The sequence below is a fragment of the Oreochromis aureus genome, linkage group 20 (assembly GCF_013358895.1).
Source record: "Oreochromis aureus strain Israel breed Guangdong linkage group 20, ZZ_aureus, whole genome shotgun sequence".
Lineage (NCBI taxonomy): Eukaryota > Metazoa > Chordata > Actinopteri > Cichliformes > Cichlidae > Oreochromis > Oreochromis aureus.
This window is the reverse complement of record NC_052961.1, coordinates 16010400-16036527: the sequence shown is the minus strand read 5'-3', so window position 1 is coordinate 16036527 and position 26128 is coordinate 16010400. Positions and strand designations below refer to the sequence as shown.

Sequence of the window (26128 nt, the reverse complement as noted above, 5' to 3'; positions counted from 1 at the left end):
ACTTTCCCCTTCCCCTCTCTTTCATTTTCTTTCATTCTCCGGCCCTCTTTCTGGTGCGCTGTTACCAGGGAAACCTTTACTTATACAATAAGATGCTGAGGAGCCTGCAGGTAATGAAAGCCAGCTTGTCAAAAGGAAGCTTGGTAATGTATGATGCAAATCTGAGTTAGCATGCTGGGAAGGGAGATGAGTGTTAGTAGACAACCTCTGGGCGTTAGACTGCAACGATGATGGCTCACATCCTTTTGTCAGGGCAGCTGTCACTCTAAAGATAGCCTTACTTACATGCAGTATGTATCCTCTAACTGTGCCACAAAAATGTCTGAAATCCAACATTCGAATCAGTATGACCCACCTGGTTTGTTCACAAACTTTATTTGAGAGCAAGAATCAGCTGATCTCAAGCCAACCGTCAGCCGATGGCCTGTCTGATAGGCTTCAACTGACAAAGCTCACATATTACAGGGAATATTACTTTAAATTGCCTACAGCTGCTTCTGCAAGCCGCTTTGCAGTCCACCTCCATCTCCTCTACATGCTGTTGTGTCAGCAGTTGCTGATGCTTTCTTAGTTTGTTTGTTTGTTTGTTTGTTTTTTATGGGTCAGTGTTGCATGTCCCCACTTGAGAAGATCGGGAGGTGCCAGTACATAATCATGCCACCAGTGCAGATGGCAATGACAGCCTTCTTTTGAATATAGTAGCCCTGACTGGAGCGGGGCATGGTTGTGCATTGGTTAGCACTGTTGCCTCATAAGAAGGTCCTGGGTTTGAATCCAGACTGAGGCTTTTCTGTGTCTGCAGTGGTTCTCTCCGGGTACTCCGGCTTCCTCATAGTTCAAAAACACCCATGCATGATTCTGAATTGACTGTAGTTGTGAGTCTCTGTGTGTTAGCCCTGTGACACATTGGTGACAACTCCAGGGTGTACTCCTCTCTCACCCAGTGAAGGCTGGCTTAGTCCTCCACCCGCAACCCTGATTCAGACAAGCTAAAGAAAATGAACAGTCCTGACTGGAATGTGTTTTTAATATACTTCTGTCTGTGATGACATGTTTAACAGATTAAAGCAGCTAGGTGGTGACCTTTTTCTTTTGTGACCGTCACAATATTGCTCATGGATGTGAGTTTATAATAATATGAGTGTTTGTCAAAAAACCCATCTCCTTTGTCCCTTGTTGCCCTTTTTACAACTATTCACGATTTAATGTCTTCAATTTACTAGACCATTAATTATGTTCTTAGAGAGAAAGCCGTGGACTGGGAAGATGTGACCGTGCACATATGCCCATCCATGCAGAGGCTTGTGCCGGTGTGCCTGTGTGTGTGTGTTCCACATCAATGATATTGCAATATTAAGCTATAATGGAGATAGAACTAGAACTATTTGCAAGCCCATTTCTCTCTTTCCATTCCAGTGGTTCCAGTGGTGTCATTTGTTATAGTGTGGCATCGAATAAATTGCTTGGGGAGCACCACAGCTGGGATGACTATCTTGACAGATCATACTCAATTGAATGGCTGCAATGCATATTCATCCCACTCAAATCCCCCCCCCCCCCACAGTTTTTGGCAGCCTGTCCTTGTTTTACAAGCAGCTGATGACTTCACGGATGTTTTTGCTCTAATTGTGTTTTGTGATCAAATGGTCGGACAGCACGGATGCACGCAGCGTAACTTCCTCTACGGTGGATGAAAGATTACGAGTGATGGTATTATGATGAAAAGAGCAACATTACTGACTCAATTATGGAAAGCAGAGCTGGAGGGTGCAAACTGCTGACAGCTGTTTGCTGTTCTTGACTGCATATTTTTGATGAGAATTTCCTCTGTCGCTGCTAAATTGCCTACTTGTTAACTGGGGCGAAACCTAAACAGCTCTTTGTTAAATCTGGGACATGATGAAGCAGAAGAGCGGAGACGATTGGCTGGTTTAAGCTGCTCCCATTCTTAACTTTTTCTTCCATCCCATCTATGGTTGATGTGTTTGGGTTTTAGTCACCACTTTATTCTTGTAGTGCTTTTCTTCTGTCATCTCCCTAGAAGATGTTGTTACTTTATATTTTTGCACATTACCCTTTTTTTTTTAATGTGACCTGATCTAATTTATTAAGATTCAGTCTGCTGTCATTTTTCATTTTTTCAAGAAAAGCACACATACCCACTGAACTTACATTAAACCTCTGGTCTGAGGCTAAACTCATAAGTGCTGCTACATTCACCTGAAAGATGATGCAGTAAAGTCTCATTTAACCTCTAATAATGTGAGCATTACTGCCCCTGATTAGCTTAAAAATGTTATCTGAAGGAGGAGAAAGAGGAAGCGATATTGAGCAAGACAGCCGTTTACCAGAAACGAGAAGGCTTTCTGGTGTCACAGTGTACACATTTGGGTCATTTCTTAGAGGAACATGTTAATCACCGAGTCAGCTTCATGACGAACATGTGCTAATTCCTCTCAGTGCTGGCCAATTTTTTCCAGGTGTATTATTCCATTCTCTAAGACAGGATGCATTAAAGGTTAACTATAAAAATATTACCTTACTTGTAACTAAAGATTTGCCAAGAACCTTTGGATGGGCTCAGTACATTTCCACCACGGGGACCAAGGTCTTAGTTAAGTTCTGAGGAAATTATTTTTAGGAATGTCCTGAATACTGTTTTTTTAGGCTCTGGGGCTTCAGTAGTAATCACCAGGAAATTTTCAAAGATTAGGTGGTTTTAACATTGCAGCTTCACATTCCTGCCCACTTCAAAACCAGAGAAGCCAAGAGAAATAAAGGTATGCAGAAAACTGACCTTCCATGCCTATTGATGATAGTCTCCCACAGTTGTTGCTTTTTCATTGAGACAGTAGGTGTTCTTGTATGTCTGCTGCGCAAACACTGATTTAAATACATTATAGATTGACTGCTGTCGCATCAAAATCATGTTTAACTAAAAGATTTCTGAGAGTGGATGTAATTATTTTAAAGCAAAGCGCAGCAAAGTACAGGGTGAAGAAACTTCACAGCAGATGGAGAATTAGAAGTGGGACAACTTTTACCCGTAACGAGGTCAGTGGACAGACAGGCTAAGGACTCTGAGTGGGTCTCAGCGTGAACGTATGCTATGAAGATGAGCTTGATTCACTTGAACTGATTAAGCTCAATTACCTGAGCCGATTGTTGCCTCCAGTCCAGAAGATGTTTAAAACCTGATCCTAGAGCAAACACATGAGAGAGAGAGAGAGAGAGAGAGAGAGAGCACAACAACACAGGGCAGAATCCAAAAAGTTTAAAGTGGTTTGTCACAGTTCAGAGGGAGAGTTAGTTCAAAGCACTGGCTTTTGTCACATTTCTTTCAGGAGGGGCAGATTTACGTGCTCCCAGTAGCACTGACAGATTAGCATGTTATTAGTGGTAAGAACACTTACGGTTTTACATATTTCATCTTAAATAAGGTTGGTTATTTTTTATATACTTGAAATAGCTTCTTCTTCTTCTTCAAAAAAGAGATGCCCCCAGCACCTCTCTTCCCCTCTGTTTAGCACTGCAATTTAAAGCAATTGATATTTAAAGGCACTAGCTGCTGTGTGTTTCATTGTGCAGGCCATATTTCAAACAGTGAAGAAGAAAGTGGCTTATGAAGGCACCCTACCTCTTAATCCCTGTCTCAGCTCTGCTAGACTAGGCACGACCAAGGGCTATCTATCTGTCCAACTCTCCATGTGCCCAATCAAAGCCACACACACACACACACACACACCACCACACACATACTGAGATTGGCACCATTAGTTACACTGCTACACAAGGACCAGGCAGCCACCAGAGTATAATAACTTTACCCAGGCAAGAGGTGAAAAATTGGATTGTAGAAAGTTTTTGAGAAGTACTTTACTGCCTGCTGGGAGTCACAGAATAAAAGACAAGTCAGAGCAAAAAAAGAAAAAAAAAATGACAGCCAGCCTCTGATTCACGGTTTGTCCCTGTTACTGTCCTGCTCTTTATTTAGTCTCAGAGTAAAGCATTTTAGTAGTTACCTCTAGTAACAGCAGCTTGGTCCCACTTCATTTAAGCACAGTGTCTTCTTGGATCCACTGAGGTTCATTCGCATATTGACACACAGACCCAAGATGATGTTCGTTTGACTCTGAACCTGGTCTGTGTCGTTTGTTATTCAGGACTGAGTGAACCTGTGAAAAACAGGTTTAAGGATTGTCCTAATCCAAATGGAAAGGGTGATTTCCTGTTTCTCTGATCCACCTGTCTCTCAGTTCTTCCAGAAATTCATGAGAAAAAAATAATAATGCGTGAAAATGACATTTCGGATAAAATGTGCAGCAGAAAAGTTTTCTAATTTGCTGTCTCGTCCAGACCCCTTAAACTAGTATCCCCTCGGGGGTATTTCAACACCCAAATTGGCAACCCGTTTAACGGGGCCATGCAGGAACTCATATTTTCAGTTATTTTTATATTAGGTGTGGAAAATTCAAAAAATTAGAAGAGACAAGCATGAATCTGGACTGGATTTTTTTTATAGTCTGCCATGCTTTGCACTGACTTTGTCTCTATTCCCAGTAACTTCCAGCAGGCAGGAAAGTGCCAGTTAGAGAGCAAGACACAGGTGAAACATTAGTGCCTGTTTGAATATTACATACAAATTGGCCCTGTGAGTCTCATTTTATCTGGCTTGCTCTCACTGAGTAGTGTATTTTTATGTAAGTAAAATCAGCCATTAAAGCCAATGAGATAAGAAAACGGGAGATGGCCGAATAAGTAGGAGTTGTCTTTAATTTGCCCCTCATATCTCCTGGCTCGCCTCAGTGTTGTCCTTCAGCCTGACAGTGTGAGTCAGAGTTATACGCTTGAACACAGAGGAGTCTGACTCATGCAGCCTAAAGTCATAAAGAATGGACACACGTACACACACACACATCCTGATGACACATCTAGTAACATGTTATTAGAGGACATTTCACAGAGGACAAACACAGAAAGAGAAACACTGATGTGTGATCTCTGGTATCTGCAGGCTAAGGTGGGAAGCTGTGGAAATGAGAGGGTCAGCAGTCACCTCTATCTACTAGCTTGGGGTGGAAATCACACCTAACACCTCACCAGAAATCTGCCCTACTTTCTGGATATCTCGAACTCACGGCAACACGGTTTGAGTTAATAATCATAAACAACTGTCAAGACGGGACGCGACACATGTTTCGGTCTCTGTCTGAAACCCCGGTTGGATGCGCAGTCAAAGCACGCTGCCTTTCATTCATTTCAGCCACTTATCTTGAGCACACATGCGCGTCTTAATTAGCTCTCAAACGATGCAGATCAAACGTTTTTTTCTCCCTCAGACAAGTTCACTCTGATCCCCCACATCACTCTTATGTGTGGCTTGCTTCCTTCTTTCCTTCTTTCATGGCACATTTAAAAGGTGGCGGTGATTGAAATGTCTTTCGGATTTGATATTCTCTTGTTTCATATTGGAGAAAATGGGGTTTATATTGTCGGGCTGTGTTCTTTATTGCTCTGTTTGTGTTTGCTCATATATGCATACCTCTAGAGACTGAGTATATTTACCAGCTAAGTGAGAGAAGCAGCAGCACTGAGGTCTGTGTTCCTAATTTGGTATTTCATGGCCAAGTAATTGACAGCTTTAAATAGATATTAAAAAGCAGAGAAGAGAGAGAACTCAGAATGGACAGTAGTGGAAGTGCGAGGAGTGCTTGTTGCATCCTGCTGCCATACCCATCCCATAATTGGCAGTTATTTATAGTGGGAGGAGTGGTATGTGTGGCCAACATGCTTCTCCACATATACACACCCAAAACCAAAATGCACACTAAGAGTTTCCGTCACCCAAGAGGGAGTCATTTGTGCTTGCGAGAGGTCAGTGGGAGGCTTTTACGGGCCGTTATGTAGCCGGCTCAATATTCCTGGAAGAGCATTGGTATCTTTTGATCAAATTCCACCCCACTCTCCAGTAACCCGCTCCCTTTGAATTGTGGGCTAATTATGCTATATAGCTTTTGTGTAGTGTGTGTGTGTGTGTGTGTGTGTGTGTGTGTGTGTGTGTGTGTCTGGGGGGTAGGCAAAGGCCTTTCTATCCTTGATTGATTGTTGTCATCTTGGTGTATTATTGAGTTAGCAGCTTGCGTGATAGGGTAACTGCAGCTTCTCAGAGGAGAGGACACACACCAACGCACACACACTCACACACTCACACGTGCCTCATGCCTATATGATCTTTAATTCAGTGACTGGTGGAAATAATTCAGGGGAAAGGTCTATGGCTGTGTGTAATAAATACATCATGGGATCTGAATTATGTTTGTTGGATGGATGGGGTTTATACTTATTAACTAGACTGCTGTCCCATGCCGGGACAGCAGTCCATGTCAGATAACATATGTGCTGAGGACAGTGTGTGTGTGTGTGGGTGTATTTTTTATATTATTAAGCAATATTTAAAAAAAGAAATCAGTGTCAGGATAAGAATGATTAGGAAACAGTTTAGCATTTTGGCTGGCGCCACATTGCAAAATGGATGTCACAGACAACAGATGGCCATGCGGTAAAGCACACTCTGCTTCCTTGTCTTTTTCACTCTAAATGAAACTGTATTTTACATCATGAACATCATATTGCGCTAAATAAGGCAAGAGACTGAAAGCTTTAATGCGTGTTTACTGAGGTCATAAATTACATCAGCAGTGAGGTATTTTTTTCCATGGACTTCTATATAATCAGACTTCCTTCTGAAGCCAAAGGAGTTGACCTCTGTTAGTCATTAGAAAAAAATGCAGCATTAAGGCAATTTCTGTTTGGTGCTGCTTCTGAAACCCAAATGCAACACCCATCTTTTATACATAAAAGATAAGTACACCAGTTCAGTTCTAAGGTTTTAGTATTAGGACACAATAAAAAAAATCTGCCAGTCTTAAAATCAGGTAAATACAACGTCAAACAATTTAACAAAACCTAAATCACAATGCAGACGCAGTGAGTGAAAAACTTCTCACTGATTCCTTAGGAATTAAGAGGATAAGTAGCAGCCAGATGCTGCTAATTAAATGCACTTGATTCAGTGATCATCAGCAAGCCTGAGCGTCTCTATAGAAGCAGAAGTTTTGGGATTTTGCTTGTTTGGAGCATTCGACTGTCTGTTAACATGATACCAAGGAGAAAAGACATCAGTAATGATCTTAGAGATGCAATTGCTGCTGCCCATCAATCTAGGAAGCGTTAACAGGCCATTTCCAGACAATTTCAAGTCCATCATTTTACAGAGAGAAAGGAGTGTGTATCTCAGCAAATTCACCCAAAGATCAGAGTGTGCAACACTGCACGCTGTGTGACCCAGCAGCAACAACTCTGACTCTACAGACATCAGTTAGCATGTGAAATGTTGAAGGTTATGACAGTATAATTAGAAAAAGACTGACCAAATATGCTTTGTTTAGAAGGAGAAAGCCTCTTGTCTCTAAAAAGACAACTTTGTTCACAAAGTTTCATGTGAACAAACAACATAACATTTGAAACAATGTCCTTTGGATAGTCAAAACCAAAGTGGAGATGTTTGCCACAATACGCATTACCACATCTGGAAAAGCACACATAGCACATCAGGATTCAGGCTTGTTTTACAGCCACAGTCATTGAGTTGATCATGAACTCTTCTGTTTACCATTTGTTCAACAGCTAAAGCAACAGGACAATTATGCAAACCACAATAGAAAAGCTACAACAGACTGGCTGTAAAAGAAAAGATTTAAGGTGTTGCAATGGCCACATTCAAAGTCCAGACCTCAACTTGACTGAAGTGCTGTAGGAGCGTAAGAGAGCTGTGCAGAAATAAATGCCTGCAAACCTGAACTGAACTGAAGCAATATTGTAAAGAATTGTGGGCCAATATTCATCCACAGTGACGTGAGAGACTGATAAAGTCATACAGGAACAGCAACTTATTGCTACTAAAGGTGGTTCTACAAGCTGCTGAATCATAGGGTGTACTTTTTCCTCACTGCTTCTGCATTTTGCGTAACTTAAAAACTGACACAGCCATTTATCATGTGTTGTTGTTCATCTGATGTCTAATTTAAACCTGGTTTTATTGTGCTTTTATTTTACGTTGTTATGCATAAAGCCTTAGAACTGAAAGACGGTAGACTTGACTGCAGTCTGTGTTCTCTAAACCGATAGACATGCTAAGTTTTAATGAAGAAAATATCTAAAATTACCTCGTGACTTTTCCTCATTCTTTTAGCCTTTTCAGAAATTGTACCAAGTACACGCAGATAAGACCCTGGGGCTATTTTCACTTATCTAGCCAAAGAGAATAAAAGCTGGTTAATAGAATTTGATCTCTTTTTTTTTTTTTCTTCCACCAGGATTAGCGGACAACATTTTGGGGGAGCTGTATCATCTGTTCCTCCCGTTATTTCTTTTCTTCTCCACCCCCCCACCCCACCCACATTTCACTCCCCCACTTAGATAATTATTTTGAGATCAAGGGTGCTTGGGGAGTTCGGAGTAACATATAACTAGATGAAAAATATGAGAAGTCAATTTGTTCTTATTTCACATTTTCTTGCAACAGTAATAAAGCTCAGTTGTAACCTCAGGGAGAATCCTGGCAAAAAAAAATATAGCACAAGTAACCGAGAGCAGAACAAATGTAAAGTGAATACTGGATAAACAGACCAAAGCAAAAAGTTTTGCAATCTTAACTTCCTCTCAACTGAAAGGACAAGAGAAATGGGAGAAAAAGAAAAAAAACGTATAACAAAATGTCAGGCTTTCCCTGTGGAGCTGACGAAGGCTGACAGGGAGATGGGTTATACCTCACACCACCATACAATGGACTAATATACAGGCTATCATTAGGCAGCAAACGAGTGCAAGATACCTCAAAGTGCAGCTCTTTCATGTGATTGTGTGTCCTTCATGTGATTGACTGCAGGACTTTGTGTTCATCGGCCTGGAGCACAAGCCTGGATAACCAGAGCTGATATCCATCCTGCCACATGAGAAGTACAGTGCATTAATTCATTTAACCATTACACAATCAATTATGGATTTAAAAAAGCTGCTTTTTAGAAAGTCATCTGTATCAACTTCAAGAGCCTGTTTTAAAAAGCTCTTTTAAAACCACAAACAGTACATGTTTGCTTGTCTTCCATTAAGTTTATTATTAAAATTTAAAATTTATTATTGATCGGCCTGAGGTATCTCATTAAGATCATTGATCAGGCTTAAAACTGGGTCTCTTTCATGTTTGACTGTAGCCAGTGTGATGCAGGAGTAGCACTTGATTCTTATTAACCTTCTCTTATGTCTTCACAAAATATAGGGAGGGATTAATTCAGATATTTATCCAGACGTGCATCTAAAAGTCATAGCTGAATTATAACTCCAATAATGGGGTCTGGGTCAAGCCGGCAAACACTTCAAACAAATTAACTGCAGCCTATAGCTGCGTCTAATTTTTGCTGAAGTCCTCGTGCATCAGTTTTATTTAGCTCTCTAACCGTGACCCAGAGCTGGCCAGAAGATCTATGACTCCGGATTTTATTCATTCCCTCCAGGCTTTCTCAATTCTGGGATAGACAGAAGTTATCAGGAGAGTTGGGGGGGCTCAGTCGTCTTGCATTAGCATATGCTGTTTGTGATTTTTTTTTTTTTCCCTTTATCCTTTCCCATCTCTCTGAGTTTATACCATGTATTTCCCCAGCATTCGCCCGATCTGTCTCAGTTTTCTAGCCATCTTTTCTTGTCTGTTGTCCTGTTTCCATGTGAAAAGCTTTATCTGTTGTTTGTGGAGATATTCGTTGGCTTTGGCATGGTAAGGTTTGATGCAGTTCACTCACCTCCCCCTTTTGTCACTTCACACCCTGCCTGTGGACTTATTCCCCTCGTTCATTTTTAATTATCACTCAGTGTTTGATCTTCTCCCTCCCCTGCCTGTCACAATGTCTCATTGAGTTTCTAGTAACATTTCCATTACATCAAGGAGCGCAGCCACCGTGGTGTATGGAGTGTGGTGTGTGCGTGTGTGTGTGTGTGTGTGTGTGTGTGTGTGTGCTTGATGGTTTCTTCCTATCTTTGAGGCAGCAACAAGATTTCTCCCTCTCTCATCCATCTTCAAGCGCTTGGCTGTAAATGACATGTCAGCACACAACGAAACACATCATTGGTTGAGACACACACACACACACACACACACACTGGGAATGGAGTGGAATTGGATTGGCAATGGAATTTTAATTAAGCGGTTTGCACCCTCTCCCTGTATTTTCCAGCAAATGGCATGCTAATTGCGTTGATGCAAATAGGGCTTGCTAGTCTTGAAAGTTCAGCTTGCTTTGTTTTGTGTTTTTTCATGCTACAAAATACTGCACAGAAAGATTGGAGCTACAAAGAAAGGTGAAAGAGACTGATGTCCTCTTCAAAAAAAAGAAGAAATAAAGCAAAGACCAAAGAAAGACATCATACAAGAACAAATCTTTATTTAAACGTAACTAGCCTTAAACATTATTGATGCAGGAGTAAGATTGATTAGTCTCTACTGGGAAAACTGTGGAATTCCTCTTTTTTTTAAAATTGTAGATGGTTTTACTTTTCTTGTGCATGAGAACATATTGGTGCATGTTGTTTGTAAGCTCACTGCAGTGGTATTATTAAGGAAGGCTCTCACCTCCCATAAAGTTCCCAGAGCATTCTCATTCCTGGCAGGCGTTGGCAGAAAGGTTGGAAATAGTGATCTAGTCCGTGGCTCAGCAGGGGTTGAATCAATAAATCTGTCATTGTTTATTTTATAAAACTTCTGCCCCCCCACTACCACCCCACCCTGGGTGCTTCCATCGTTTGAGGCTAAACTCTCAAGCTGTTCATGTCAAGTGGCTCAGTATGGATTGTTGGCCAGTTCCTTTGAGGGAGACACGTGTTGTCTTCAATAAACCAAGAGCAGCACAGGCTTGTAGTGTTTATCTTGATTCTTTCTTATTATTAATTATTGCCCGTTGGTGTTTTTGTACGTTTCCCTTTTCCGGATTTATGTAATCAGGTTTCATTTCTTGCAGTTCCCTGCAGCCTCGAGAAAGACGGTTTTCTTCCACTGCATGTTAACCTGACTTTCTTCTTCTTCTTCTCACCCTTTAGGTGTTGGCTTTAGAAAGACAGGTCTTTGACTTCCTTGGTTACCAGTGGGCCCCCATCCTTGCCAACTTCTTCCACATCATCATCGTTATCCTCGGCCTCTTTGGCACTATCCAGTACCGGCCACGCTACATTGTAGTGGTGAGTGCACATAAATAAATCACATTTGTCTTGCAGTTCAGCTGAAACTCTGTACAGTCTCTCAAATAATCCTATTTTTTGTGGGGGTTTTGCATCACTTTGCATTTGCTCTCAGTCTGTGCATGTACCATAGCTCGGACATGTTGTTGCTTTTCAATTGTGCTGCACTCTTTTGTGCATTGTGCGACACCCTTAAATCACTCTAATCCCTTGGTAATTAGGCCTAATTAAAGGGGGTGGGATCTTGAGGGGGTGGTGGGCCACTAAGGAGCTCATCAGATTTATACACGGCTTCAAGTTTGGGGACAGAGAAGGTCGTTCTTTAAAGCTCAGTGGAATGCATATGCAGCTTGTTCATTACTCTGGCAGAAAGCACCACTACAAGGCTTTATAAATGCACTTTTACGCACTTCGGTTTTTATTTGACAATGTAACGTTCATCTAAGGCATTAAAAGCCTATTCTGAGCAGCATTAGTGGAAGCACAGATGGTGATGTTAATGACAGGAAAAGACTGGAGGAGTGTGCAACAGATACAGAGAACAGAATAAATAAAAAGAGGCAGGGGAGGATAGACAGAAGCCACGCAGGATAAAATGAAGACACAGAGGAAGCAGGAATTGAAGGGAGGGGAGGAAGGAGGAAAAGTTTCAGCCATTGTCTATTGTCAGATGGAAAATGGAAGAGTGCAAGCTAAGGGGTTTTGAGATCTAACACGTACATTTTTACAGGGGTGCTGATTTGCCCTTTACTCTTTCGCTGACATTTTAAACACACAGTTGATCATGAGTCAGAGGATTTGACAATCTTCACTGTGATGAGTCTGTCAGTGAATACCGCTCAGTAGCACTCTGTAGCTGTCAACAGTTGGCTGTCTAAGCGTACAATTTTAGAAATGGTTTAGTTTTGAGCTTCACTCAGCTCTTAAAAACCTGCAGCCCCCTTAGGGCTCAGATAGACTTGCTGAACTTACTGGCATCTTGAAAAAAAAAGAGGTCTTCCATATAAATTTGTGTGTGTGTATAGTGTCTGCATGTGTATAGAGCTATGTAGGTTTGAAAGCCCAGTGGCTGCAACCTTTTCTTTGTTTACTACCTTATTCATCCCGCCTGCCATTTATTTTGAAGCTGTCATATTTGTCTTCTATTTTCCCTCCAGCTAAACAGTTTTTTATTCCCCTTCAGTACACGGTATGGGCCGCGATCTGGGTAGCCTGGAACGTCTTCGTCATCTGTTTTTACCTGGAAGTAGGAGGCCTGTCCAAGGTGAGACTGTCAAAATTCCAGCCTGCTGTTTTCTCAGGATTTTCCTTCATGTGTCTTCGTCCCATTGAAGCATTACTGTTTGTACCTGAGATAAATCTTTGTAAAGTCATGTATGTGCACATGCAGGTGGAAGGAAACAGTCCCACTTTTTTAAATGAATTATTAAAAAATGTGACTTGTAAGATGTACCCCAAATACTTTGAGTACTAAATAAGAGAGTAACATAGTAGCCAAACCTGGTCAGCGAGCCAGCTAGCAACGAAAATATGAGAGAGAAAGGGCCGGGAATATACATTCAAAATATGAGTGATGGTGTTGTTTGAAATCCATTGTAGCACTAATGATAAAACAAAAATAAAAATCATAAGTTAACTTGCCAAATATATTTATATAACTGACTGTTCAGCCCGAGTAAAGTCTATGTGTGGCAAAGGCTTGTCGAGGTTTCAGGCTGGTGAGGGAGTAGGCCTGTGTTTGAGAGCTGCAGCCCAGTCTACATCTATAATGGCATGATTCTTAATGCACCTGAAAACCCCTCCGTTACAGATATGGATCCGTGCTATACCTACCAAACATCCAACCCTTGATCCAAAAGATCAGTAAGAGACCACCTCAAATATATCTCTGGTCAAACGGGTAATCACTGTCCTAATTATATGCAGAAGATAAACTGTTACGTAGGGCTGGGCCATATCATACCGTTCACAGTAATACCGGTATAATGTTAGGCAATGATAAGAAAATGAAATATTGCGATAGAATATGTGTAAAACGCGCATGCCTTTGTTTTCATACGCACATGGCGGAAAAAGCATGGCGGCGACGGAGAATGAGAAGGGCGAAAGCGGATCGTTGAATGAAACAGATGAACCAGAATTGGTTTGTAAAAATTGTGCCAACTTCAGTTGTGTGGAACTGGTTTGGTTTTCGTCTGTCAGATACCCACCAAAGCACAATTTTTGGTAGAACATGCAAGCGGGCCGAAAAACCTGGGGCTGCACAGCGTCAACGCATTAGCGCCGTCCAGCCCCACGCACGGGGCGATCCGCGTTAACTAGCTAACGGAGATTTGCCACGTTAACGCGGTTATGGCGTTAACGTCATTTTAATGAGATTAACGCTGACAGAACTAGTTTTAATACGACTTTGGCAAGCTACGAAGCTGCAACTCTTGATGGATTGTCGGAGCATTACGGCTACCATAGTCAGGAGCCTCATGGAGTAATACGTACTGTGCTTCAACATGATTTTACCCTATTGTGTGTGTATAACCTCTTTTTAAGTTTTGTGGATATTATACATGGTTATGCTCAGGATAATGCGGCCATTTCCACTGGAAATGCCTTTTGGTTAAACTGTCAGCACTGTTAAATTTTTATATAGCTTTAATGCACATAAAAAGCAGCTGCTTGTTTAAGTGAAAATACATTGATGGGTTTTTTTTTTAGACCGGACTATGTACAAGAGTTTCTGCACAATGAGCTATAATGTGTACATATGCCTCACTTTAGTTATGTTACCAGATGCAGACCTGGATGTCTTGAATCCTTGCTTTCTTTCCTTTGCTTTTGTTTAAGCCCATTAAAATTGTTTTGGATTTCTTTTTTGTTGACGCTTTTGTTCTGCAGGTGATCAGTTTGAGTTGTCTCAGTCTGGTGCAGACTGTGTTGATATGATGAGCAGAGAATGGGTTAAATCCTGTAAGGGTAACTGTCAGGTTCTGGTAGGTGTGTTCTCTAACCATGTTGGAAGGCATTTGTTTTCAAAAACCACACTTAGATAAGGTATAAAATCTTATTCTTTTCATTCCACTCGAGGACAGAGGGTGAAATCTCTGTGAAAGGCTAGCTAATTAAATTGTTAGTGTTTTCAAATTTGAGGTTTGATTACAAATTCCAAAAGAGAAAGGGTGCAGTTGTCCTGAAAGCCAGGACAGGTGAAGGCAAAGATGGTTCTCTGGAAAAAAAAGCCACAAAAAAAGCCTCAAGTAATAGTTTTCCTGAAAATGATTCAGCTTCATTTTGACCTTGTGCCAGTGCTGTTGCTTTATTGCACCAGGCTGCGCCTATAAGAATTGTTGCCATGTAATATAAAAGCATAATTAAGGCTTCTTGAGCTTTATCGGCACTGAACATATATTTCAGCTTTAATTAGATATGATGCATTGCCGCCAGGTCTTTTCTGCCTGAACAAGCCCGAAGGCCTTGGTGAGAATAACAGTGAAGCCAGAGTAAACACAATTACTTGCAGTGTATAATGAATGTGTGACACAGCCATCTATGATTCCACTCTCTGAACAATAAATCACTCCCTTGAGGATTCTGTACAATATTCACCCACAACAGCAACCCCCCCAGCATGTGTGTGTGCATGTATGTGTGTGCTTTCTTATATTTGGCTGGTGCGTTTCTGTCGACCTGTGGGTTACCCTGCTGTGTTTCAAGTGGAAGCTTAAATGTAATAGGTAAATAATCAGGAACAATCCCCTCCCAAAGCAGTGTGAAACCCACACACATGCACACTTTTGAGTTCTCTGTGGCTGGATCCCCTGTGGTTCCTCAGCACAGATCAAATTGGTATTCAACCACACAAAGGCAAGTGTTTGGGTTGTCACCTTCACTCTACCCCCCCTCCTCTTTCTCCAAGTGTTTTCACTTTGTTCATTGTGCCTTTGATATATAAATATATATTTTATTTATTCCAAATGTATAAAGCCTAGAAAATGCAGATCCTCTGCTCTCCTTCCCTTTTCTCTCCTCTCCTCTCCTCTCCTCTCCTCTCCTCTCCTCTCCTCTCCACTAATGGGTAGCTTGTCCAGTTGCAGGCTTGACCGTTGAGAATAATGAATTCTTGTCGGCAGTGTTCATCTGACACCTGCTCAGACAGCCAAAATGAGTTTCAGAAACACCTTCCCAGGCAGGCTCTGGCGACTTTGTCATTGTGTGATAGTCCTTGGCTCCATCAATTGTGTCTGTCTCTCACTGCGAATGTCTTTGTGCGTCCACTGTGTGTGCGTGTGGCGGTTTCGAGGTTTTGCATGGTTCCTGCTAGAATAATGAGGCTTGTAGGGGACAGCTGCTCGGGGCTGAGGCTGGGCATTAACCCGACAGATGGAGCCGGCCTGGGCTCCAAGCTCTGCATATGGTGGCCAGGAGGAAGGCTGGCTAATGGAGCACACACACACACACAACCACGTCCCATGCACACATGCATGGCCAAACTTGACACACAGGACCCTAACACATTTTATCATAAAACAGCGTCAGCTAATTTTGTCTGGCTTGCTCTGAGTGATGTTGACAGAACTTTACTGGAGGGTGTGCATGTGTTTGTGTGAGTGGTGTGTGCTAGCCAGGCCCTCAAAGTGAGGGGGCAGGTTGTCAGAGTCATATGCCACATGCTCTGTCACCTCCTATTGATCCCTTATCCCCTCCCCCATGGTACAGCACAGACTGACAGACAGACCCCTGCTACTCTGCACGCACCTCTGTTTTAAAGAGTCCCTGGTCATTCACAGTCTTAATTCTCTTTCATGCTTTGCACATGAGATACTCTGGTTCACAGAAAGTTGACATTTTACCCATTTTTTCCTGAATTTTTTTTCAGAGGGGTTGTACATAAAAATGTCCAAATTCTTGGACCACACATTAAAAAGACTTCAGCCAGCCAGATGTCTAGTACAAAATCTGTGTAATGTTCAATTTAACTCATAAAAGAAAACATTTTGTTCTGACTCGTTCCTGGCAGCTTCTCGCCTAAATCAAACCTGTAGATTTAACGCAGCTCAGATAGTGTCCAAACCTGATTCTGCTGACACTGTCCGAAGTTGACATGTGACTAATATTGGCTAATACTTCCAGTAAATACTTTCCTAATCTTAGTTTTATCTGGTCTGAAAGTGAAAGGACAATTATTTATTCTTCCTATAAGACTATAAATCTGAAAACTCTACTTTTGTGTTTAACATAAATATGCCTACCTCTGTGATCGCTTAATTTATTTTGACGAAAGCAGCTGATCACAAATTACAGTTTTTGAGCTTTTGTGATGGGCAGTCTGTTGTCCATCCTTCCACAATTCACAAAAATCCCGGCTCCTCCTACATCATCGGTCAGATGTTAGTTAAACAGGATTAATTTCTCCTTTATGTGACTGTTTGTGAGCTCCCTCGACTTCCCATTAGTTTTGGGGGGTTTTTTAAATAAATTCTCATTAATTTGTGCAATACAGCCAACCTGTTACAACAAAATCTATTACTGTCTCTGTGCACTTCACACATCACAATAACCTGTATATTGTGATGAATTGTTAGCTGGATGGGCTTGACGTTTTGGTTTTAATTGACCTTTGTTTATGTTTAGTGTGTCAGGTTACTTGGTGGATATAAAAAAGGAATTGCATGTAAGTGTTACAGCTCAGACGTTTGCCTGTTTTTAGATTAAGTGGATGTACTTCTGAGCCATGATTAGCTCAAACTTTTCAGACTTGATAAACAGTCTTTACACATAAATTAAAACATAAGTTAAGATAAACTAGTTATACGCTGAATGTGTATTTAAAGCCAACAAGGGCAAACATATTAAGTGTTTTTTCCCCTCTGTTTTCCTGGTTTCTTATCTTAAAACAATAATGTGGACAAATTTTCATATCGATCCATCTAAGTGTGAACGGAGTGTGAAACTTTACCCTCTGCCTCTCTCTCTCACTCATCCCCAGCACACACTGTGTCTGCTGACTGTGTTTTAGAGATGATAGAAGACCACCGTGAGCACTTTCTTTCCAGCTCATGAATCAATATGCGGCTCACTGTGCGTGCTCACGGTTGTGAAATTTAAGTAAATTCGAGACTAATCAGAACTAGAAGAATCTAAAGCATTTAGTTCAGTACTCAGGTTTATTTCCCCAGTGCGATCACTCAAGCATAGTTTCTAATCTTTTTATTTCACAAACGACAAATTAAATAAGAGCCTAATTTCGACGCTTAGCCTCATAGACTGCCTCGTGTTTCTAGTATTCCTCTAACAGAGCTGTCTCTAAATCTCTATTGACTTTTGTTAGAGAAAATAGTTTGAGTAACATCAGTAGACTAATCTTAAATCTATGATACGGGGGGGATTGATTTGTGCTTTGGGGTGCTGGAAGCATAACAATAACACTCCTGACAGTAAGTTGCCCAAAGCCTCTTCAGTATCGACTGCTGACGTAATGCAGTTGTGAGCTTGGCTACAGCTGGGGTAGAGATGGTTTCCTTAGCTTGCAGGATCCATCAGTGGCATATGTCAAGTCATTAGTCTTCACAATCCTACCTATTGACCTTCAGCTGTCCTTGTCTTTGTGACTGTTTGAGAAAATGACAGAATGATGGGAAAATAAAATAAGAAACTGTGAGGGATGATAGGTAATCTACAAGAAGAAAGAGGGATAATATCAGCATCGTGATTAATATTTTTTCTGACTCCTTGAAGACTTTGCTGCTGACTGCACAGATGGACTGGTGTTTATGTGGCACTTTTCTGGTGTTATTGACCACTCAATGTGCTCTAACACTGCGAGCCGCATTCACACACATTTTTTTTGTGCTTTCTTCTATGCACGCACACAAAAATGCCTGTCTTAGGTGCATATTTAGATTTGATATCTTGGCATGTGGACTAAAGATTCTGGGGACTGGACCCCCAAACATCCGGATCCTGAGCCGGAAGATCGGTGTTCCTGAGCGGTGTTCTGCCACTGCTCTTAAAATCTGGTTATATTATGATGTATGTGTTGTTGATGTGTCCATGTATGTGCCAGTGGGGGTTGATAGGAATCAGATGTTTCCTGACAGCACTTGGCAACGTTAATAATGCATGTCTTGTCACTGAGGGGCAGATGCAAGGTTAGATTGCTGTATCGCGGTATTGATTTGTGTGTGTGTGTGTGTGTCCATGAGCTCATATGGTTGTGTAAAAATTGAGCAACACCGTGCAGACTTGTATGCATAAAAAAGTTGTCTCCAAAAGTTGCAGTATTGCTGTAGTATGGCTTAAGAATTTATAAACCTCACATAAACAGCAGATCTCCTGGCTGAGACTTATGTAAATAAGACATATTAATAATATTTAGTTCAGCCAAATTCTGAAATATTATTTGTCTAGCCTGGCAGTTGTTTTTGATTTTACTCGATTAAATGTAGAATATAAGCCTCTTAAGATTTCTCTGTTCAACCCAAGACAACTGAGGTCCAGAGAGAGGAGTGCATTTTTAAGATGTCAACAGAAAGATGGCGTTAATATTATCATTTATGTTGGGCTTTTTTTTTTTTTTCAGAAAGTAGTTCCAAAAAAAGTGACTGAGATGTTTCTAAGTTATCCTGAGAAATAAGCAGCTTCTGGAAAAGCCTATAGATGATTTGAATTCATGACATTTTTAATGTTTTTAAACTATAAATGCTCTTTTATTTACCTCAAATATAGTGATGGAAGCAGAAATTTGAAAAAAATAATACAAACAATAGCTGTTTACATGGAGAGATCGCACTTTTTCTAAGTGGTAGAATGTGTTTTTTGTCACACATGAGATATGACAAGTTCAGTCCACTCAGTATAAAATGCCATGAAAATGTGCTCATACTAAATACCTGACATACATGTGATGTACGGTCACTTACTGTATTAGATGAATGTGTTCATCTGTGTGCGGACATGGTTACGACAACCTGCCGAAGTTCAAATCTAAGTATGGAACAAAGGTGATTTAAGTGACTTTGAACATGGCATGGTTGTTGGTGCCAGACGAGCTGGTGTGAGTATTTCAGAAACTGCTGATGTACTGGGAAAAGAAATTATCTAGTGAATGGTAGTTCTTTGGGAGGTTGTTCTTAGTTAAGGACAGAGATCAGAGGAGAATGACCAGACTGCTTGTTTTCAGAATTTGGATTTCATTTTATTTATGTCATTCTGGATTGTATCAAAGTTTAAGACTAGTGGTGATGTAATGGTGTGGGTGATATTTTTTGGCACACCCCTTAGTACCAACTGAACATCATTTAAATGCAACAGCCTATCTGAGTCTTGTTGCTGGCCATGTCCATTCCTTTTAAGACAACAACATTCCCATCTTCTTATGACTACTTCCAGCAGGATAACACGCCATGTCACAAACTCAAATCACACACACTGGTTTCTTCAACAGGACAGTGAGTCCACTGTACTCAAATGGCCTCCACAGTTACAAGATCTCAATCCAATAGCACGCCTTTGGGATGTGGTGGAATGGGAGATTTACATCAGATCTGCAGCAACTGTGTAATGCATCAATATAGACCAAAATCTTTGAGGAATGTTTCCAGCACCTTGTTGAATCTATGCTACAAAGACTTAAAGCAGTTCTGAAAGCATAAGTTGGTCTAAACTGGTACTAGCAAAGTGTACCTAATAAAGTGGTTGATGAGTGTACCTTGGCAATCCCTTCATGTTCCCTGTAATGCTACAGTGAGGTCAACATTTAAGGATTTTTGCACTAAAACGTTAGTGTTGAATTGTTTGAGGGATTGCCTTCAAATAAATCAGACACTCTGCAGCTGGATGAAGTGTAATATTTGTCACCACTATGTTTGCCTGAAGGGTTTTTTTAAACCACATTTTTCTGGTTGTGATTATCTATCTATCAGAGCTGCACTGGCATAACGTTGACATGCTAGCACACTAAGGAAAGATGGTGAACGTGTTGTTATATTGTGTTTTGAGAACCAGCTCAATCCAGCGCTAACATAAGTAAGGCTTTGGAGAGTCATTAGCAGTCTAAAGATGCTTGTTTGTAATTTTATGAACCAACCCTTTGAGCAAAGGAGTACAACCATAAAAAGTCTTCCAACAGCTCCTGTAAGTTTCCAAAGTTAAGCTCCCTGCCTTTTGAGCATCAGTGCTTTGGTTGCTTTGAAAGCCAGCCTTGGTTTCCTTATAAAAAAATACATGAATGTGCTTAATAACTAAAGAATACAGTCCTAGAAAAGAATTTAATGTTTTTCCTTCTCCTTCCAGGACAGTGACCTGCTAACATTTAACATCTCAGCTCATCATTCCTGGTGGAGTGAACATGGCCCCGGCTGTGTGCGGAGAGAGATGCCACAGGCTCCTGGGGTCCATACCACGGAGAGCCACTCCTACATCACTGTCATGGGCTGCTTCATGGACTATCAGTACATCGAGGTCATGCACAGTGGGGCACAGATTCTTGTTGCTGTGAGTACAAGTTAACAATACCCGCTGACATTATGCACATTAAAATACCATTCATACGCTGAGTCTAGATGGCCAGGACTTCTTTGTATCACAGTAAGTTGGATATTTGTGAGTTAAATGTGAACAGAATAGAAAGGAAGGTGATGTTTTTGTCTTACTTTAAGCTTTCTTTTTTGGTACAGTTCCACAGTAGCCTGTTATTTTGTCTGCCTACCTTCCTCTGCCCTGGTCTCCAAATGAAAAATTGCTCAGTTGTTTTGTCTGCTGAGGCTCAGAACGGCCAGATGCTAACGGGTTACTCAAACACTGGAAGGACTGTTATTGTTCTCTTTATAAGCTCTGTATCAAAACTCACATCCTGCCAGCATGGACATTCACACACACACACACACACACACACACACACACACACACACACACACACACACACACACACACATATATGACCGACTGCCCCAATCCTGGATGGGTGCCAGGGCACCGTGACACATCCACACCTATTTTTCACAGTTATTGTCACTTTAATACATGTGGAGTAGTTAATGTTGGCAGTAGGTGAGAGACAGAAAGAGAGAGTGAACACGCAGTGATGTTGTCAGCCTTGAACTATGATGCACCAGTGTGTTTCAGAGTCCTGTTGATTTTATCTAATGCTGGAATTATTTACAACTGGGGAAGTGTCGTGAATGCAGTTTGATAGATTGGAAACAAGCAAAGGGACCCGTCCATGAGAAGCACTGGATTTCATCCCATGGCCCCCACGGAGAAGGATAATAAAATGGCTGGCCTCACTTTACAGCCCCGGCACTCTCGCTGAACCTCATTACTACTTGCATTATGCACAGTGAATTGGTTTATCCTTCGCCTTGGTTGGATTTCTACTCCACATGAGACGGCAACACCCTTTTGCCTGCAATTTACATGAAATTGTTCAACCAAGCATTCAACTGCAACTCCACGGGAGTCGCTCCCTAGAGAAGCAGGGAAATTGGTACTGAAAACTTAGCGTCGCGAGTGACAACGTTTTCCCTGTATCCCCACTTCCTCTCCGGGTAAAACCAGGGCGCTGCTTAGGAAAATTGAATCCTTTTGAGATGTCCGCTGTTGTTTTGGTTAGTCCCCTTTTCCTCTCTGGCTGGAAAACGGGGCCAGACGGGGAAAAAGAGAGAGCTGAAGGGATGGTTGAAAAGAAAAGGAAGAAAGTGGGGTGTCCCTTTGTCTTTGTTAGAGGGGTTTCAAGGTCGCAGTGAGAGGCCATTAAATATTTAGTTTGGGCTCCAAGGAGCATGTTTCATTAAGTTGAAAAATGTGGATCCATCGGCCAATAATGGAGGCATCGCTGTCATCTATCAGCTCAGATTTGTCATAAGCTGGATGGAAGTGCTTCAGAAGTAAAGCTTTGGGTTTGGGGAAGGCTGCCTTGTTTTGTTGCTTACTGCTGCTGCAGGCAACATTCAGCCAAAAAAGGAACTTCAAGATTTGAAGGATGAGCTTGAAGTGGAGGCAACCTTTTCGAACTGGGTTAATGTATTATTCATTTATCACTGCGAGGGATATTTTCCTCCATCGCTGTCCTTCTATTCTTTGTTGCCTTCACTAAATCGATATTATAGTACATATCGCTGTTTACTGGGTTTGGTTATCATACTAGCGCTATAAGAATGAGTCATTAAAAGATCAATGCAGTCAGCAGAAAACCCACAGTTGTTTTTGTCGTCTCTCGGTATCGTCCCATCTTCCGTCTTTCTTCTTTCACTCCTGTGAACTTGCTTTACTGGTAAATAAAACAGTTGTGTCTGAGAAAACATTTCCAGTGAGGTAGGTAGAGTGTGGGTAGGAAGACAGCCAAAAAAGGAAAAGAAAAATGGTGCGGGATGTGAAATTGAGTTTACATCTGTAGACATAACTCTTACAAGCTTAAAGGGAACAGTGAAAGCTGTCTGAGATGCTGAGCTACTCATAAAACAGCCGGAGAAAGTGCTTTCGTGTACACACATACACACACAGATATCATATCATTTAGCGTAGGTTATTGCTGCCACAGGCAATGCTTTCTTCTGTTGCATCTCTATTCCCTAGAAACCCGCAATGGGTGGAAGATGATAACGGGAGAATCGGCAGTGTGCGTCATTCTCTCGTTCCATTGCTCATTTCCTCTGTTTTCATGTTTTTCCCACATCACATTCTCACAGCTCAGCCCGTCTTCCTGTCTTTTTCCTGAACACATCTCGCACTGTTTGACCTTCACGTCATTCAAATTCACAAGAACCTAAACAACAAACGATGACAATGCATTTCTTGCTCACTCAGTGTCACTTGGGCTCCTTCTCTAATTTTCTCTTGCGCTTTGACAGCTCTGTGATGTCGGTCTACTCTCTGTTTTAAAGGCGCAGCTTGCTTTAGCACCAGGGGGCAGGGTAATATGGTGGATGAAGCACCCGCAGTTGATTAGATGGGTATTTTCAGCAGGGCTGCCATGAGTAGACCGCTGTGATCACTACTCTGGGGTCTGTTTGCCTACAGGGTCTGTGTGTGTTTTTTGGCTGTTGAGATTCTCTCAGCTCACCAGCGTTAAAACATCACGGGCACCCAGGCTACCCCCTGATACATCGGAGAGGTCAGAGTGCTCTTTTTGGCGAGTCCTTTAGTCCATGCTCTTTATTCCAGCTCTCATGCTGAGCAGCACTACTGGAAATGCATTTTTTTCTGTTTTTGTGTAAGCTGCACTGGGAGCCATCTGGAGGATTTCTCCAAAAACATTAAATAGCTGTGCATTGTCCAGTATAACAATGGCACAAAGCACCTCTCTGATATGTCAGCATTGACACTGCGTTTTAGCTGCACTGTAGATTGTACAGCTTCTGCTTCAAAGGATTATAAAGATTCTGGGATTAAAAGATTTATAATGCAGTAGTGAGCAGTTATTAGGGCTCTTGGTTGCAGCCAAAAGCAAAGAGGAGAAGAGAAAGACCTCAAGACCAGAGGAGAAGAAGGAGAGAAAAAAGCGACTGGCCGCTGTTATACTTCAAAGGCTGTCTCGGCCAAGAGCTTTAATTGTTAATCTGTTTTGCAGGGTGAAGGATAAAGATTATCTTATTATAGTATTTGGTCTTTTTAAACTTAAGAGAGAGCGCAAAAAGAAGAGTCAACAGAGGAGAATGTGGAAGTGAAACACAAGCAAGTTTAAATGAGTTGACTTCATCTCCAGTGCGATGCTCGCTTACCTGTTTGCTCATTGAGCGTCAACTTGTTTTGTTATTTACCTTCTTGTTTCGGCTTCAGTCCATTCGTTTCTTATCCCACAGAGCCCCGTTTTTCCTTCCTTCACTCAGACTTCATCTAAAATCTATTGTGTGGGGCAGCGTGTGAAGAACAGCCTGTGTTTGCTTTCTTTATGCAGCTTTTATTTCTGCTTGGGTAAGCCTGTTGTGTTTGTGTGACATTAGCACGCTGTTAAGTGCAGTTACTTGATGTGAAAGATGCAAATAAGCACCGCAGACACTTCCCAATGCCTTGTGGTTGTATGTCAGCTGTACAGGCCCGTGTGTTTGCGTATGTGGGAGAAAACATTGATAAATGTGGACTGTGCACTCTCTACCTTATAATGGTTTGTCATTAAACGTGCAGCTGCCTACACACGAACACACACATCGAATTTTCTGCAGATGAGTTGGCACCTTATTGTCAGGCAGAGAGTCCTGTGTAATTAACCTACAGGACATCTGTACCACCTCTCTATCTGTTTTGCGCCTCTCTGCATCCCCTCCGCCTTTCTCCCACGTGGTATGTTTTACCTGCAAATTCCTTTAATTGTAGTGCACTCAGTGAGTTTTCTCCTGACACTGAGCCGCAGTCAATACTGTGTTAATTAGCTGGCAGATCGACCCAGATATCCATCGCTACGAGCACATGCATTAAGCAGGCAGCAAAGAACTGACGACGTTTTGAGATAAACTGAATTTAAGTGTGGCATGGTGAAAAGAGAAGTATATGGGGCTAAAACTGTTAACTAAAGCTGAACTTGTGCAAAGCAAAACAGGGGCTGGAGACAACTTGAGAGCTTGTTGCCTTTGAAATGGTTGCTTTGAAGGGGAGGGGGTCAGGCCTGTGACCATTTGCAGTCAGTTGCTGTCTTCAAAGTGATGGATGGTGATAAAACAGCAATAAGACAGTCAGTCTTCTATCAGTTTGTGGATGAATGGGAACAAGTTGGCAATTAAATGCAATCTGTTTGTGATAATATGGTGATTAACTTTGATAAATTGGGAAAAATTGCGACTCGTTTGCAGTCTACGTTCATCGGAAATGCAGAGTCCAGCCAGAGCCTCAGATTTGAAACTGAAATGCCTCCACAAAAAGTGATGCAATTGCTGCAAAACGGCTATTTAACTGCAAAATACCAGGCAACCCTAGGAATATAAGTAGAATATGACCTGCTGGCAACTAATTGAGTTGGAAAAATGAATTGCAAGGCTGATGTCCTCAGCACAAATCCAGTTGCTTGCAACATGCTGGCAGCATGTCTACATACATAATTTTGATGCAAATTTGCTTAACTGCACAACTGTTTTCAAACAAGCGTGCTTCCATAAAGTCCTTCAAAATCCCAATTGCACGACTACAATGATTTGGTGACATACTGATTGGTTGACAAAAGAATAGAATTCTTTTTATTGTTTGTGGTACAAAACGAAAATGGAGTGCAACTCCCTTGGTGCAAAATGCAATAATAAATATAATAAAAATAGTAAGATATAAAAGGTACAATAAAACAAAGATAAGTTTTCAAACAAAAGCAAGTATGACATTCACAGGATAGCAGCATTAATATAATGACAGTATGACAGTATGAATAGCTAATATAATGATGATGCAGTATATGCTGTCAAAGGTTCAATTGTTTTTGTGCTTATTTGCAATGGTGATGGGCCAGAACAGGGAAGAAACCAACAGCAGAAATCACCAGGAAGGGAGAAGCTTAAAAAAAATCAAAGACCAAAAAAGTATCAACAGGGGCTGCTGTGGACACTTTGCATTGTTTTTAACACTCGGTTTCACTTCAGTTCTTTGTATGTTATAACTTTACTCTTTACCCAGCCGCCTGGAAAAACCAACAACAAGGTGAGTAGTAGCACACAGACCAGTTTTACCACATATTTTATGCACTCTCTCCATCCACAGATGTTTTCTCCTTTTATAGGGGCAGTCCATGGGCTCCCAACATGCTACCACTAGTGAACCACAATTTCAGCATTAGTCGCAGAGGTTACCTTCTATTTCTACTCTAATGTGACTGAATAAATCTAATGATCAGTATTTTCATAAACTGTCAAATATTTTTTTTGTGGAGTCTAATTAT

The 26128-nt window shown here is 41.4% G+C and overlaps 1 protein-coding gene across 1 annotated transcript in view; it reads left to right on the top strand.

Annotated features, from left to right (window-relative positions):
* The window catches only part of nkain4 (sodium/potassium transporting ATPase interacting 4), a 53067-nt gene that overhangs the window by 8369 nt on the left and 18570 nt on the right, over positions 1-26128 (top strand). Inside the window, exons 2-4 of the mRNA XM_031745516.2 lie at positions 11146-11283; positions 12467-12547; positions 20569-20769. Coding sequence (XP_031601376.1) covers positions 11146-11283; positions 12467-12547; positions 20569-20769 — 420 coding nt within the window. The remainder of the gene's footprint in view (positions 1-11145; positions 11284-12466; positions 12548-20568; positions 20770-26128) is intronic.